The 14,907-nt window shown below is 32.4% G+C and overlaps 1 protein-coding gene across 1 annotated transcript in view; it reads right to left on the minus strand.

Moving 5' to 3' along the window:
• Positions 1-14,907, minus strand: part of LOC116423604 (collagen alpha-1(XIX) chain-like) — a 147,546-nt gene that overhangs the window by 54,244 nt on the left and 78,395 nt on the right. The window contains exons 10-11 of the mRNA XM_031968611.1: positions 11,636-11,659; positions 9,994-10,047 (exon numbers count right to left, since the gene is read on the minus strand). Of these exons, the coding sequence (XP_031824471.1) occupies positions 9,994-10,047; positions 11,636-11,659 (78 nt within the window). The remainder of the gene's footprint in view (positions 1-9,993; positions 10,048-11,635; positions 11,660-14,907) is intronic.

Raw genomic sequence — 14,907 nt, forward strand, 5'->3', positions numbered from 1 at the left:
TCTACCATTTTTTCCTCTGAGGCTCAGGAAAAAAAAATTCCATTTCTAAACTAGTACTTTCCTTGGCACAATAACATTAGATAATGTACTAAGTAACTACTGCCTGGCAGAAATTCAGAATACAAGTATGTTTTAAGTACAATAGGATTTACTTGCTAATTCCTTAAATTATCACAGTATCACACTAATTAGAAATACAGGCCATAGCTACTATACAATTTCTAATTGCTCTTTCATACTTTTGTACTGGTTTTACATTAAATTCCATTGATACAGGACAATATTATTATTTCATAATTTATAAATCTTCAAAGAATTCTATTTTGAAAACACAGGATTTTTGTTTTATAAGTATTATACATGTACTTTTGGACGATTTACCATTTTTTCTCTTCTAATATGACCATTAGAGTCGTCTAATTCTGTGAGGAGAAGAAAAGGATTATATAGTATTTAGGATTAGAATTAAAGTTAATCTCTGATGGTTACTTTCTATATAACTTGACACCAGCCTCAGGATTTAAGAAGATGAAGAATACATAATCTTAAAGGCTTACACAAGTAGCATTAATCCAAAGAGACTTGTCAGTGCTACATTCTATTAAAGCATTGATAGAACTGCATTTTAAGTCATCCATGATTTTCCTAACCAGAGAACATTTCTTAGGGAAAATAAATGTGCAATATTTTTGAGTGTAATAAAAATGACAAGTGACATTTATGTGGCACTTAACAAATGTTATTTTATTATAACCTTACAACAACTTTGTAAGAGAAATATTATCATCACCTTCAAGTACAGATGAGGAAATAGCCTCTGATTTACCCATAACCAAATGCTTAGTATTAGAGGCAGAATTTAAATCCAGGTATTCCAGGTACCAAGTCTAATATTCTAATCCTATACCACATTGCTTCTCTATGTTGCAGAAACACTGCAGTTCAGTCAGAGACATTTCCCAAATGTATCAATACTTTTAAAACAACAAAAGCTGGATAAGTCTTCATTTGGTTAAAATATTTTACAACTAACTTTAGGTCATTGATTTAATGAAAGATAAAACATTATTGATGTTAATTGTACTTTTATTTTCATTCTGAATGTCTTTATTCTTTTGTTATTTCTAATTTAGGCTCCAGAGTTAAATAGAGGTGAATAAACAGATGACATTTCTATTATTCCTGAGTGTTTCACTATGTTAAATCTAGTAAAGAGGGAACACAAGACAATTGAATTTTAAGTTACACTGCTATTTGTGATCAAAGGCATGGTACATGTTCTGTGCCTCAGTTTTTAACAATAATATTGTAATAATTTCATTTTATTTCAAGGAAGTATTGTGGGGGGAGTAGCAAAATGATTATCCAAGATCTAAGTTACTCATACAAGGTCTTTGAGTAGTAGATTAAGTGCTGACGCTAAATTTGAAGAGATCTGGATTCAAAACCTCCCTCTCTAATACCATAGGAGCCATATCAAGTCATTTTCACCTCTATATATCTCAAGAAAGTCCATAATAATTATTAAGTCAGAGATACTTCTGATCTGCATTGGCTATAACAGGTGAGAGGACTCTTGTTTGCTAATATTATAATTGTTTTTTGTATGCACATATATGTCACTTATATTTTAGTAGTGTTTGACATCTTTCAAAAGTGAGTTACAAAATAAAAAAATTGAGTTACCTCTGCTTTCATACAATAATTAGAAAGAAGTGGTAAAGAGACATGTAACATTTCTGTATGGAACACTTTCAAAAGAAAATGCACCATTAGGAATGCCTCATTTGATTCATATAAATTTTTGAAATTAGCCCAGAAAATTTAAATCTGGAAGTTTGATTCACTTCAAGGCAGTATTTTCTGAACTAGCTTTTCTAGTGTCTTCAAAAGCTATAAAACAACTTACTCTTCTTTTTTTCCTACTAATTTATTAAAATCCCTCAAGATAATGGCTTTGTAATAACCTATTTTATATTGCATATAAGGTTCTATGAGACTGGACCTGAGGAGAGAAATTGGAGCTGAATTTATAGACCTGGGATATCTACTTTGGGATGATATTTGAACCAATAGATGTTGACCAATGCATATTATTTTCTCAGCAATGATAAATCTATTATAAGGTCAGTTACTGTCAAATATCTGATAATTCTTTCTGAGTCCTTCACTCATATTTCTAACATATCATGAGATTTTTTAGCAGGGTTTTATAAATACTTACAAATACAAGCATTTGGGTTCCAGAATTCCTGATGTAGAACAAGAATAAATCCTAGAAAATTAAGAGAATTTGCAGGAAAAGAACAAGATTGAAGACTATAATAAAAAATCAGAACCTAAATGTATTTTCATTCTAATCAATACTTGAAAAAAATGTTTATTACACACTTTTTAAAACTCTTAACTTTCCTCTTGCTTTCATTTTCATTTCCCTGGCTGTTTCCTCTTTGTTGCTAATGGTACAAATAAAACCAAACAAAACCAAAGCAAACAGCAACATCAACAACAAACAACCTGAAAAATCTCGAAAGAAGCAATAGAATAGGGTCTCTTTTTTGCAAGTCAGGGCAAGAAAGGAATTTTGTTTGGTAGTAGTGGCTTGGTGGCGATGAAAAAAGCAGTCAACTAGACCAACCTCTGGGTTCCTTGAAAAGAAATAAAGGGAATATCTAGGTAACTGACATAGGATCCAGAAATATGCTTAAAGGGCTGGCACTTGTAGGAAAATCCCCGTGTGCTCAGCAGGAAGATATGAAGTGATTTGGGTAAATCATTTACTCTGCTTTGCTTTCATTGTCTTTATCTGTAAAATGAGAAGATTGCTTTAGATGCCCTTTAAATTTCCTTTCAGCTCTATATCTATGATCCTGTGAAAATAAAGAAGAAATGGGAAAAGAAAGGAAGGGGACTGATTGCTACCTGTCCCATATACAATTACTACTTTGCTTCAAAAATTTCCCCCTTCTTATCTCATCTCTCTATTCCTTATGTAACCTTCTCAGATCCCACTCATCTCAGAATTTATGCCCAGATCTTTACCCCATGACATTCTAGAACTCTCATCTCTCCCTTTGTTCAATCCCTGCTTAGTATCACACAAACCATTATGTAATAGTTTGGAACTGGGAGGCTTCCCATTCTTATCATTTAATAATCATGTAATCTTACTATGAAGACCTCTAGTGAAAGAGAATGCAATACCTGACAATTTTGGATGTCTCCAAAAGTTAGCAAGTTTTTCCTTTCCACTTGTCCAAATCTGCTTTTCTTGTCAATTCCTGTTCTGCCCTCCAAGACTAAGAAGAAACCTAATAACATCTCCACAAAACACTCCTTCAAAGAAATGAATTCAGTCTTCATATCCCCATTAAGTTTTCTCTTCTTCAGGCTAAGCACCCCCAGTTCCTTGAACTTCTCAAATGCGTTTAAGACTCTTCTGGACACATAGGATTAAAGGGTCTACAAACTGAAACTCTCAGCAAGTAAGCACCTCACCCTAACAAATGTTTTCACCACTATGGTCCAGAAATCTTCCACCCTTGAGATGCATCCTTGCATTCCTTCTTCTGATTGGCCAATTCCTCCCATAACTTCCATTTTAAGGAAAAACTTAATCCAGCTATATTTGCTTCTTCATTCCTCTTTAGACTCCTCCCTCCCCTTATTTTTCAGCTTCTTTTTTATGTATTCTCTTCTCCCACTAGAATATAAGCCCCTTGCAGAGAGGGGCTGTCTTTCTTTTTAGTTCTATTTGTATTCACAACCACAGAGCCTGGTACATAGTAAATACTTAATACATGCTTGTTGTCTTGACTAATATTCATATGACAGTATAATTTGAGGTCTTTCCTCATCCTGACCATCCTTCTCTGGATTCACTCCAGTTTATCCATGTCTTACTTATGCTTCCCCCAGGGGATCTAAGAATAGGAAAAGAGTTTAGAGTGTATGTAGTCAGGGTATTTTAGTGGACAGAGCACTAGAAAGAGTGAAATAGACCTGAGTTTGAATATTGCATCAAAACCATACTAGTTATGAACTCTTGAGCAAATTTTTTAACCTTCTTTCAACTTCAGGTTCCTCATCTACAAATTGGGGAAGATAGCACCTACTTCATAGGATTGTTGTGAGGATCAAATGAGATAGTATTTGCAAAGTACTTTCCCAACCTCCAAGAACTATATAAAAAAATAAAAAAACTATATAAAAAACTATAAAATTAGTAGGGATAGGAGGAAGAGAAACAATAGTGAATGTATATGAATAAATCTCCTCTACACCATTCCTGACAAATGGTCTTTACATAAAGAACCACAGTGATAGAAAATTCATTGTCAGCCAAAGTAGTGAGTTTCAATTTTGGATAGCTTAAATGCTTTTGGAGGGATGGAAGAGTGTTTTTTGTTATATCAAGACCTAAATATTTTTGCAATTTCTAGCTCCAGAACCTTACACATCTTTTCACCTCCCCCATTATTGCCTAATGACTCATTTCATAAATGCAAGATATCTAAATATATGAAGTATTAAACAAAAGGACATGATGAACATTAACCTAATTATTGCATCAATAACAAGCATGCTTTAGAGTTTGGAAATTAGTTCAAGAATTAAGTTAGAAATTCAGTCCAGGTACAAATTTAATAGCAATTTTATTTTTTGCTTTGACATAAAAGCTCTCCTGAGCTGATGATCACAAAAGTGAAAGTGTAAGTGCTAGGGCACTGAAGATTTCTAGGTTAATAATTCAAAGTCAAGCCAAAGATGTTGTGACAGAAGCCTCTCTCTATGAGAAGAGATGTACAAAATTAGCCATAGGATAATACTTTCTACTCTTTTCTTTTTCTCCAACTTTTGCCTATTAAACAAGTTACAGTGTTCAATGTTCCCAAAGCATCCTATAGATATAGGACCAGAGGTAGCAGATAATGCTCTGATTTTCCCTTAAATTTCTGCCTTCAAGAAGGCAGATGAAACATCGCACACACAAACACACACACACAATATATGAATGAAAAATAAGTCCTTTCTGGATAAAAAGGGAAAATTGGGAAGATATATATTGTTGCTACACTCCTCTGCAAAAACAGCCTTACCACACACCCAACACACGTGTCACAATGGAGATGACAGATTCTGGAGGCCCATATTCAGAAACAAACTCCAAAACCTGAAGCATCTCCTATCCTTAATTCTCCTGGGGTCTCAGTGAGTTACAAAGAACATCCTTCATGATATCATTTGAATATATGACTGTCAGCACGTTTTTCCTTTCTTAGCATAGATGCTGATATCCTACAAAATCTTTCATTTAAAGAGGCGTTTTATCACTAAATATAGAAAGGAAAAAGAGAAAATAACTTGATCAATTCTTTTTCATTTGAAGAAAAATCCTAGGAACCTAGAAAATAGCATTAGTTCACAGGCTGTCAAATATGCAAAGATATCTAATAATAACCTTCTCTTCCACAGGCTCAGTGTTTTCCATTTTTTCTACTGATCCTTATTTGGTTTGATCTTCACCCTTCTCACTACTCTGTTCTTCTCCAGGCTAAACATCTTTATGTGTGACATAGTTTTGATTCCCTTCCTTTCAAGGGAATCTGAAACAGCAGGATAATAATGGCCATTCCCACAATCACCAATCCAGAAGTTTTATTTCTCTCTGATTTAATCTGTTGCCTATAGATAGCCTCTGAGTCAGAAAAAAGGTTGTTTCAGTCCTTGGGGCTTTATATATAACTGTGGTTTTCAAAATTTTTCACTCACTGTGCAGTCTGAGAGACTCAGGAGACTATCACATGAGTTTACAAGTATAAATTTCATACACTATGGAGCATCCAAGATTCAGGACATACTTATGTGTCCTGGCATACTCTTTGAGAAACACTTGCCTACAGGTTTATTTTTTTCTGTCCTGAGTTCAGGTATGCTAGCATTAATATCTTCTTTTCTATTAACTATTGTTTCTCACTTTGAAGAATGGAGTTAGAGACTGAAGTAAGATAACTACATTATACAAGATAGGACAAACCAAATATTAGCTCATCATTAGATTGTGAGCAACTTGAGAGCATAATATACCTTTTATCTTTTTTTCCAAAGTTGGCATATAATTAATACTTATTGACTGACTGATCCTTTTCAATTACTTAATTCCAATATAGCTAATGAAGAACAGAAAAATCAATGAATGTTAGAACTAGAGATCATCATTAACAAACTAAAAAATCATTGGTTAAGCATTTATTAAGTCCCTAGTAAAAATACTGTACTCCTAGGAATAAATGACAAAATTGAATTATTCCCTTCCTTCAAGGAACCTGCATTCTATCTGATACATTACTGCAGCAATAGACTCTATTATTGGTCTTTCCTCCCTTATCTGTTCTCTTTCCCTTTTCCCTTTTGCTCTCCTACTCTTTTCAATACCACTTTGAGACCCTAGACACCAAAACCAGTGAACACTGAGATTTGATAAGGAATAATAAGGGAAGGGTCATTTCATACTATACCAGGTTCTGTCCTATTTAATGTGATCTTTACTGTTTTTTAAATAATTTTCAGGCAATAAGTATGTTTATTAATATGTCCTTTCTGCTATTCCCCATTGAGAAAATTACTATTTTAGAAAGCAACAAACATTTTTAAAATCCCTTAATACATAACAATACATAAATTCCTTAATACATATACTCTAGTACAACAACAATAATAAAATTCCTATATTAGCCCTGTTCTAAAATTTCATGTGTATATGAGTGTGCTTTCCTAAATTTTAAATTTATTACCTCCCAGGAAGTAGGTAGAATGTTTCATTTTTATTCTTTGGTAGTCATAGCTTAGCACTGAGCTGCTCTTATTTTTAAAGTTTTTCAAAGTTATTTTTCTCTACAATGTTCTTATTATTGTAGGTATTGCTCTTCTAGCTCTGCTTACTTCACTATGCATCATTTTGTAGAAGTCTTCCTACTTTCCTTTAAAATTAAGCATTTTGTCATTTCTTATAGCATATACAGAGCATGGGAAATCTCTCTCTCCTGGGTAGAAAGGAAAACTCAGTGAAGACAGAGGCATGAGAGGAGAAGATGCAGAAACAATGCAACTGGGGAAGCTTTGTCGACCACCATTTAGACACAGCAGTTTCCCATGCAGAAAAAAAAAAAAAACAAACTACAGACAGAATTGACTGAGAGAAAGCCTAATTCCAAAGAGCCTTTTCCTCTAGAAGACCTATATGTTGCTTCTTGCCCATTCAAGAAATTTTCCATTTAGACAAGAAACTACAGTTACATGTAGGAAGCTCTGATATAATTATGGGCTATCCTGTCCTGTCTAGAATTCTATCCTAGGTAGGTTTCAAAGAACAATAAAAGAGAAGTTACTAGATATTAATTTCTAGAGAATCACCAGTATAGAAAATTTAGGTAAATCCTCAATACAAATATGTAAATGAATCCATAATCCTATTTTAACATGGGAATGGACAAAAATTTATATGCATTATCAGAATATGGTAATTCATGCTGAATTAATTAACTTAAATCACTTTGGTTTTCAGTTGGGATTCTGTGTACTCATGTCAGTATTAAAAAGAAATTCCTCTACAAACTTTATTTATTCAGATTAAGATCCTATAATATTATATCTCTAAATTTATATTATTATATTAGCAAATTTTTTCCACATCATTACAAACATTTATAGAGAACTTTAAGTTATAGGAAGTACTTCCTAGACAGTGTTTCTGTATCCTCTCCTCTCATGCATCTGCCTTTTCTGAGTTTTCATGACCAATTCTCCTTGGTTCTCTTTCTACCCTTTCTGAATCTTCTTTCTGATCTCTTTTGCTTCATTTCTGATCTCATCATATGTATTATATCTTCTATTGTGGGTGTGCCCCAGAGTTCTGTTCTGAATTTTCTCTCTCTATTCTTCCTAACCTAATCAGCTACCTTGGCTTTAATTATCATCTCTAGGTAAATGATTCACAGATTTATACATTTACACAGTCTCTTTCCTGTGTGTTTCAAAATGGATGCCTTATAGATACCTCAAAATGACCATGTCAAAACATTATTCATTTTCTTTTCCCCAGAACATTTTGGTTTGGAGAACTTTCTTATTTTTGTTGAGGGTATCACATGTGCCTAGTCTTCTCAGTTCTTAATTTTTTATTATTCTTAACTCCTTACTCTTTCATAAACCATATATCAAATATGCCATATCTATTCATGCAAAATCTCTTCAATCTGATATTCATCTGTTTTTATAGTCACCACTTTTGTCTAGATTTTCTGTCTAGATTTAGTTGAATTATTACATGGCCTCCTAATTAGTCTCTCTGCCTCAAAATTGTCCTCTCTTCAATATATTTCCCCCTCAATTGTCTTGTTATTTTAAAGTGTGGATTTGACCTTGTCATTCTCCTAACCAATAAACTTTATTCTGTCCTTATTGTCTCCAAGATCAATTATAAATCCTCTTTTTTTATCTTTGAAAATCTTCAACAACTTGGACCCAACCTATATTTCCAACCTCATTAAAGATTATTCCTCTTTCTCCACATTATGGTCTAGACACACTTCTTTTTTTCTGTTCCTTGAAAACACATTCCATCTGTGTTCTCTGCTTTTCCTGTGGCTATTTTACATGCCTGGGATGCACTATCTCCTCAACTAAGTTTCATAGACTCTCTCCCTCACTTCTCTTAAGATATATCTTTAAAAATCACCTTTAACAGGAAGCCTTTTCTGATTCTCCCACCCCTAACTACAGATTTCTTTCCTGTCTAACAACCTTGTATTAAACTAAACTCATGTTTATTCTGTAGGTATTTATATATGTACATGTCTGCTATGTGCATGTGTACATCTTCTCCAAATGAATGTTAACTCCTTGAGAGGCAGGGATTATTTAATTAAAAAAAAATGTGTATCTCCATATTTAGAGGCAACTAGAGGTTCGTTGGATCAAGCACTAGGCCTATGGTGAAGAAAACCTATTTTCAATGATATCTCAGACACTTGCTAGCTATGTGATTCTCAACAAATCATTTTATTTTTGTCTTAGTTTTCTTGACTGAAAAAGGGAGATTGTAATACCCCTACCTATTGAGAAAATCAATATTTTCAAAATGCTTAGAACAGTGCCTGGAAAACAGTAGGCATTAAATAAATAAATTCTTGTTTCCTTCCTTTCCACATCTTAGCACAAAGTCATTATCTCAATTTCAGAAATTTTAACTTTCAGTTTCAGCCAAATATCCATAACTTCCTCAAGTGAGAACAATTTTTTACTATTTTTTCTGTTTCTTATGTTTTGTTATTAGAGTGTTTCATTTCTTTTCAAATTGAACAAATCATACAAGGCCAGAGAAATTCAGTTTGGTTTACAATATAACACTATATCTAACATTCTATATAAATTTATATTGTTCTACTCAAAGTTGAATAATAATTTTCTAATTTTAAAAACGCATTAGCCTACTAGAGTTTAAAGGTTAGTTTCATATACACGTCACAATAAGACAAAATTCTGAACAGATCAATTTGCTTTTAACCCAAACATAAGAATATGGAATAGCAAGACTTTGTAGGAACTTCATAACAATAAATAGATTGGTGATAGATAAATGACAGATAGAACATTTATCAAGCAGCATTAATTATGTGCTAAGGCTTGAAGCCTTTCTATAGATTTTATATACTCTATACAAAATTGCCACAAGACTTTCAATTTATATTCTGGATTTTTAAAATACTTAAGGATCATCTATACTCTGTCATTTTATAAAAGGTAAAACAATATCCAAGACATTAAGTGATTTGCCCAATGTCAACATTTTGCCCTACTCAACAAGACTAGGACTTGAACTCAGTTCTCCTGAATGCTACTTGATTATTGTTATTTTTTGTTTTTGTTTTTGTTTTATCACTGTATCATGCTTAATTATGATTTTGCTTCTATTTATATACCAAAATAACTTACCTTTTCTCCAGGAATTCCAGGGTCTCCATATTCTCCTTTGCTACCAATTGTACCCTAAAATTGAGAAATTTTAAAGCTTTGTAAATATTTTTGCGAAAGATAATATGGTACTTCACAGATCAATTATTTCTTAGTTTAAACTTATTTGAACTTGATTCAAAGTGACTCTTGTCCAGTCTTCAAATATATAAGAGATTCCCAATGTCAATAATTTTATAGTGATGTTTTGTTGTCTTCTAGCTTTTTAGAAAAGATGGGCTATATAACAATTAAATCATCATCTTCCCAACTCCAGCTTCAATCATAAAAGGGGTCTTAGAAGAACTATGTAACTATAAATTAGAGAAATGAATGGGAAAGATCTAAAAAACACATTTCTAGAAAATTACCACAACAATAGAACCCGATCTATCAAAACTTCAAGTTCTAAAACCATGAAAATGAACTATTTTACAAAAACCAATGAACCTTCTAACTATGAAATGGGACAGGATAACATTACAGATCTTATAGAACTGAGAAAGTAATTTTGTTGCTAAGTAATTTGATTGCAAACTAAAATTGCTAAGCAAATGAAATGAATAGATTAAGAATAATTATAATAACCTAGTCAGATGGAAGAAAAAAATATAATTATTATTTCAAATCATATCATGGTAAGTTCTGGTCTGACAGAAGAGGCATTCCTAGAATGGTCATGGCAAGAGACCACTGAAGTAAAACATCAATTATAATTCTATGTTCAAATTCAAGTATTCAAACTTTTTCCATGAGAGGTTATTATGATTAATGAATAATTATGCAGATCACATTAATGGAGTGATATAGAATGGATGGGAAGACTAAGAACAAACAAACAACAAATCTGCAACAACAAAAGACAGTGACTGTAGTTTAAACATTTTTGACTTATTCATTCATAAAGGACAATAGAAATAGAAAGATACACTTAAAATATCAGTGAATGAAAAGTGGTATAGAAGACATCATCAAATCCACGTGATTAGAAAATGAGTTGGGAAAAGTGAGGCATGATAGACAGTATGGCGGTAGTATTCATGAGATATGGAAAGATTTTTTGTTTTGTAAAGAAAGACTTCTGAAATACTGGATAGATATGCTTGGAAGGATTTATGGGAGGACATCCATCAGAATCACATCAGAGGAGAGAACAGGGAAGGGTTTTGATATATATCAATGGATGGGTTTCCCACATCCTTGACATAACAGATACATTGTAATATTTACGTTCACAACATGAAATTTAAAATGATGAAGATATAATAGAATAAAATTTTAAATGAGAAAAATAATGTGATGGTTGTTTTTTTAAAACAACACCATAGCATGTAGCAGCATAAAATATTGTCACAGACAAGATTTGAGCATAAAACTCATTTGCTTCTGGAACTAGGATTGAAAAATGTTTACCTTGTACCTCTTGGAAGACTTCCTAGGTCAAATAATGCTTAGAATGAGCTAAAATGTCTCAGTTTCTCAAAAAATAAGCTAAGAGAGGGCAAAAAATGTTTCCCTTACTAGTCTGTTTAATGTTTTTTTAATAATTATAAATGCTTATACAATTAAATCAAAATAATGCTTAAATAGAAACCATCAGCTGTTTATGTAGATGGCAACTTACACAAGAATTGTCAGGACAGAAGGTCTTCAGGCATTATGTAGGCATGTGGGGGAAAAAAGAAAGGGAAATTTATATCATTGTGAAAGAGACCTGAACCTTTATTATCAAATTCCACATTACTCCAAATTAACAGGTCCCCAAAACATTACTTGCCACCTAAAAGTAGTGATCCAAATCTTATAGAAGCATAAGTGAAAAAATGCTGCCCACTTATCCTGGGTGATCACTAATTAACCATAACTATTATAAGTATTCTTTAAATTCATTTAATAATAATAATAATAATCTGTGCTTATTGTCATTTTAAAGTTTGTAAACATTAAACACATCTCTAAGGTGAGCCTCACAACAACCCAATAAAATAAGCGTTATAGGTATTATACTTATTTACAGATGAAAGGTTAACTGGAATTGGTTCATTGGAAAGGTTAACTGACTTCTTCATTATCACATATAGCTAGTGAGTGAGGACTGAGCACATCTTACTGATTCCAAATGCAGTACTCCATTCTCTATGTCACACTGCCTCCTCACTAAGGAAAGGAAATATTTTGTATGCTGATATTCATTCTCTAGAAAAGACTATCTCCAAGACATGGTTCATATATAAAATATTCAGCTGCAACAATGATCTTTTCTATGAAAAGGCCTATAAATAGCTGTACTACTTAGTAAGACTCAAAATTTTCATTGAGTAAAATATCAAATCAGTGATAGATTATTTACTTTTAATAACAATCAATCAAAAGGATTTATTAAGTTTCTTCTATTCACTAAGCTGTGTTAAGTCCTGGAGATATAAAGACTAGGAAATAGTCCCTGCTCTGCAGGAGCTCATCTGCCATTAAGAGAGACAACTTTAATATTTTTACTACTTACCTCACAGTATAGTTGTGAGGCATGTACTTTATAAGCTTATGCAAATATTAGTTATATTGATGAGTTAATTTTGTTTATTCTTATAGATGTATAGTACACTGTGAGATAAGTAGTAAAAATATTATTCCTATTTTACATGCAAGACAGAATATTAAGTGTCAAGTCAAATGCCATGCCTAGAACACTGTCCTTTAGACTCCAAGTCTACTGCATCTTCCATTACTATACATGGATCCTAAGTCAGGCTACTTTAATTTTGACTGCCTTTACTAGCATCAAACCATTTGTAGAATGGAAATCATTGAAAAGTATTTCTTGGAGTATTATTTTTGGAATCAGGTCTGTGATTTTATTGCTATTAGAAACTCTTAGTGAGGGAAATCTTTCAACTCAGCTCTACATTGCCTTGAGGTCAAAAATGTTAGCTCATACCACAAGCATTCATTCTGAAGTCATTTTCACTTGCCACAATGTCTAATTAGCTTCATAAAATGTTAATGTGCCTCCCCTTTTTTCCATTTCATGATTATATATTTTTAAAACCTGAATTTCTGCTGAGCAACTACTATAATGAACATGCTTGGTCCTGGAAAACAGATGAAAAAATTCACTTCCTTCTTTTTCTTGCAGAAATGGTAGATTATGTGTGTAGAACATCACATCTAGTGTCAGACATAAGTTCTGATTAATTTTTTGGAAAGGTTTTTTCCTTTTCTTTTAAAAAAACATCTATTATAAGAGATATTTGCTTGGGTAGGACATGAGGAGAGAACATAATTGGAAATTAAGGTGATATGAAAACAAAACCCAAAATCAGAAAAATGTTAATATGCATATTACTAAAAAGCTTATCAATATTTCAGTTGATGGATAACCCAAAACCAATTTATTGTCCTATTCTGTTTTCATACTTTCCTCACTTTAAGGATACTTCTGTTGTTGTATACTTAGCAAAATGAAAATGTGAATATTAATACAAATGAAATATCATTTGTAAAATATCAGTTATGAAAGCAAATGAGGATCATTGATGCAAGACAAACCCAAAGGTAAACTATTTTTTAAATGTCTGTTGTTGAGTATTATATGTATCAGTGTTCTTCTTAATTGGTATTCCTCAATGTGTTCCATTCTGCGACACATTTCATGACATTGGGGGAAACCACATAAAATGATAAGGAGGGGATTTTTTGCAAAATTCTTGAGGGTAAGGACTATTTCACTTATTATATTTGTCTCTCTAATGCCTTGCATAATTCTGGCACAGAACAATATTTGGACAAAAGGTAAACTTGGGAAAATCTTTGAAAAAGGTGTTGCAAAGAGGTGTATGTATGTGAATACATGCTTTTCTTAATTAATACTTAGCAGCAAATTTAAGTCCTCTTAAAAATCATGATCCCAGATATTAATTATTTTTCAATTTAAAAAAGTTTGATGTGGGAAGAGCTAAAGTTTTATTTCAAATTCCAATTTCACTGTTTTTTATGGCTATAGGAAGGTATTTAATATCTCTTGGTCTCTGTTTTCTCATTTGTAAAATGGACTACTTCACTGAATTGTTTTAAGAAGCCACTATAATGAGATAAAGCATGTGAAATTGCTTTTTGAACTACAAGTCACTATTCAAATGTAAAGTTTATAATTATTGCCACTTAAATTATATCAACATTAGTATTATATTTTGCCACACAGGTACCCTCATGATGCAATTTGAGGGATGTCAGTGAATGTCTCACTCATTCAATGACTTGTTATATTGCTTGAATTTCCAATATTATTTATTCCTTAAGATTAGGGCACTGAAAGATCATGCTAAAATGCAACTTTATTACTTGAGAAGTATAATATACTACATGTTGCTTAGTCACTGCCATAGCACAAATTAGTTTATCTTTATTAGTCCTCAGAGAGCAGAGCATTGAAAGAATTAAATTTCAGATGAGTAGGTTTTTACTGGAATGATGAATAGGGGAACAGAGAGAAGGTCTAGAGCAGGTTTTTCTAACCATGAGCATATTTCAGGGATCTATGGATTAATTTTTTTTTAAATATTATAACTATAAATGTATTTAAATATAACTGGCTTCTTTTGTAATCCTATGTATTTTAATTTATGTATTTCAAAATATTATTCTGAAAAGAAACCCATAGGCTTTTTCAGAGTGTTGTGCTTCAGAAGAATTCCTGGTCTAGACCATGATACCATAGCAAAGTTCATTATGGGACTGGACCCTGGTAAAACAGAACCAGACTTAATGCAGTGGGACATTGAGGAAGAGTGTAACAAGATTAGGCAAACAGATACAGAGATCAGCAGTGACAAATAAACAAAGAGGAACAACAAGAGGAGAAAGAAGAGGAGAAGTAGGAAGAAGAACAATAGTAGGAAG

This window comes from Sarcophilus harrisii, chromosome 4, assembly GCF_902635505.1.
Source record: "Sarcophilus harrisii chromosome 4, mSarHar1.11, whole genome shotgun sequence".
Classification (NCBI taxonomy): Eukaryota; Metazoa; Chordata; class Mammalia; order Dasyuromorphia; family Dasyuridae; genus Sarcophilus; species Sarcophilus harrisii.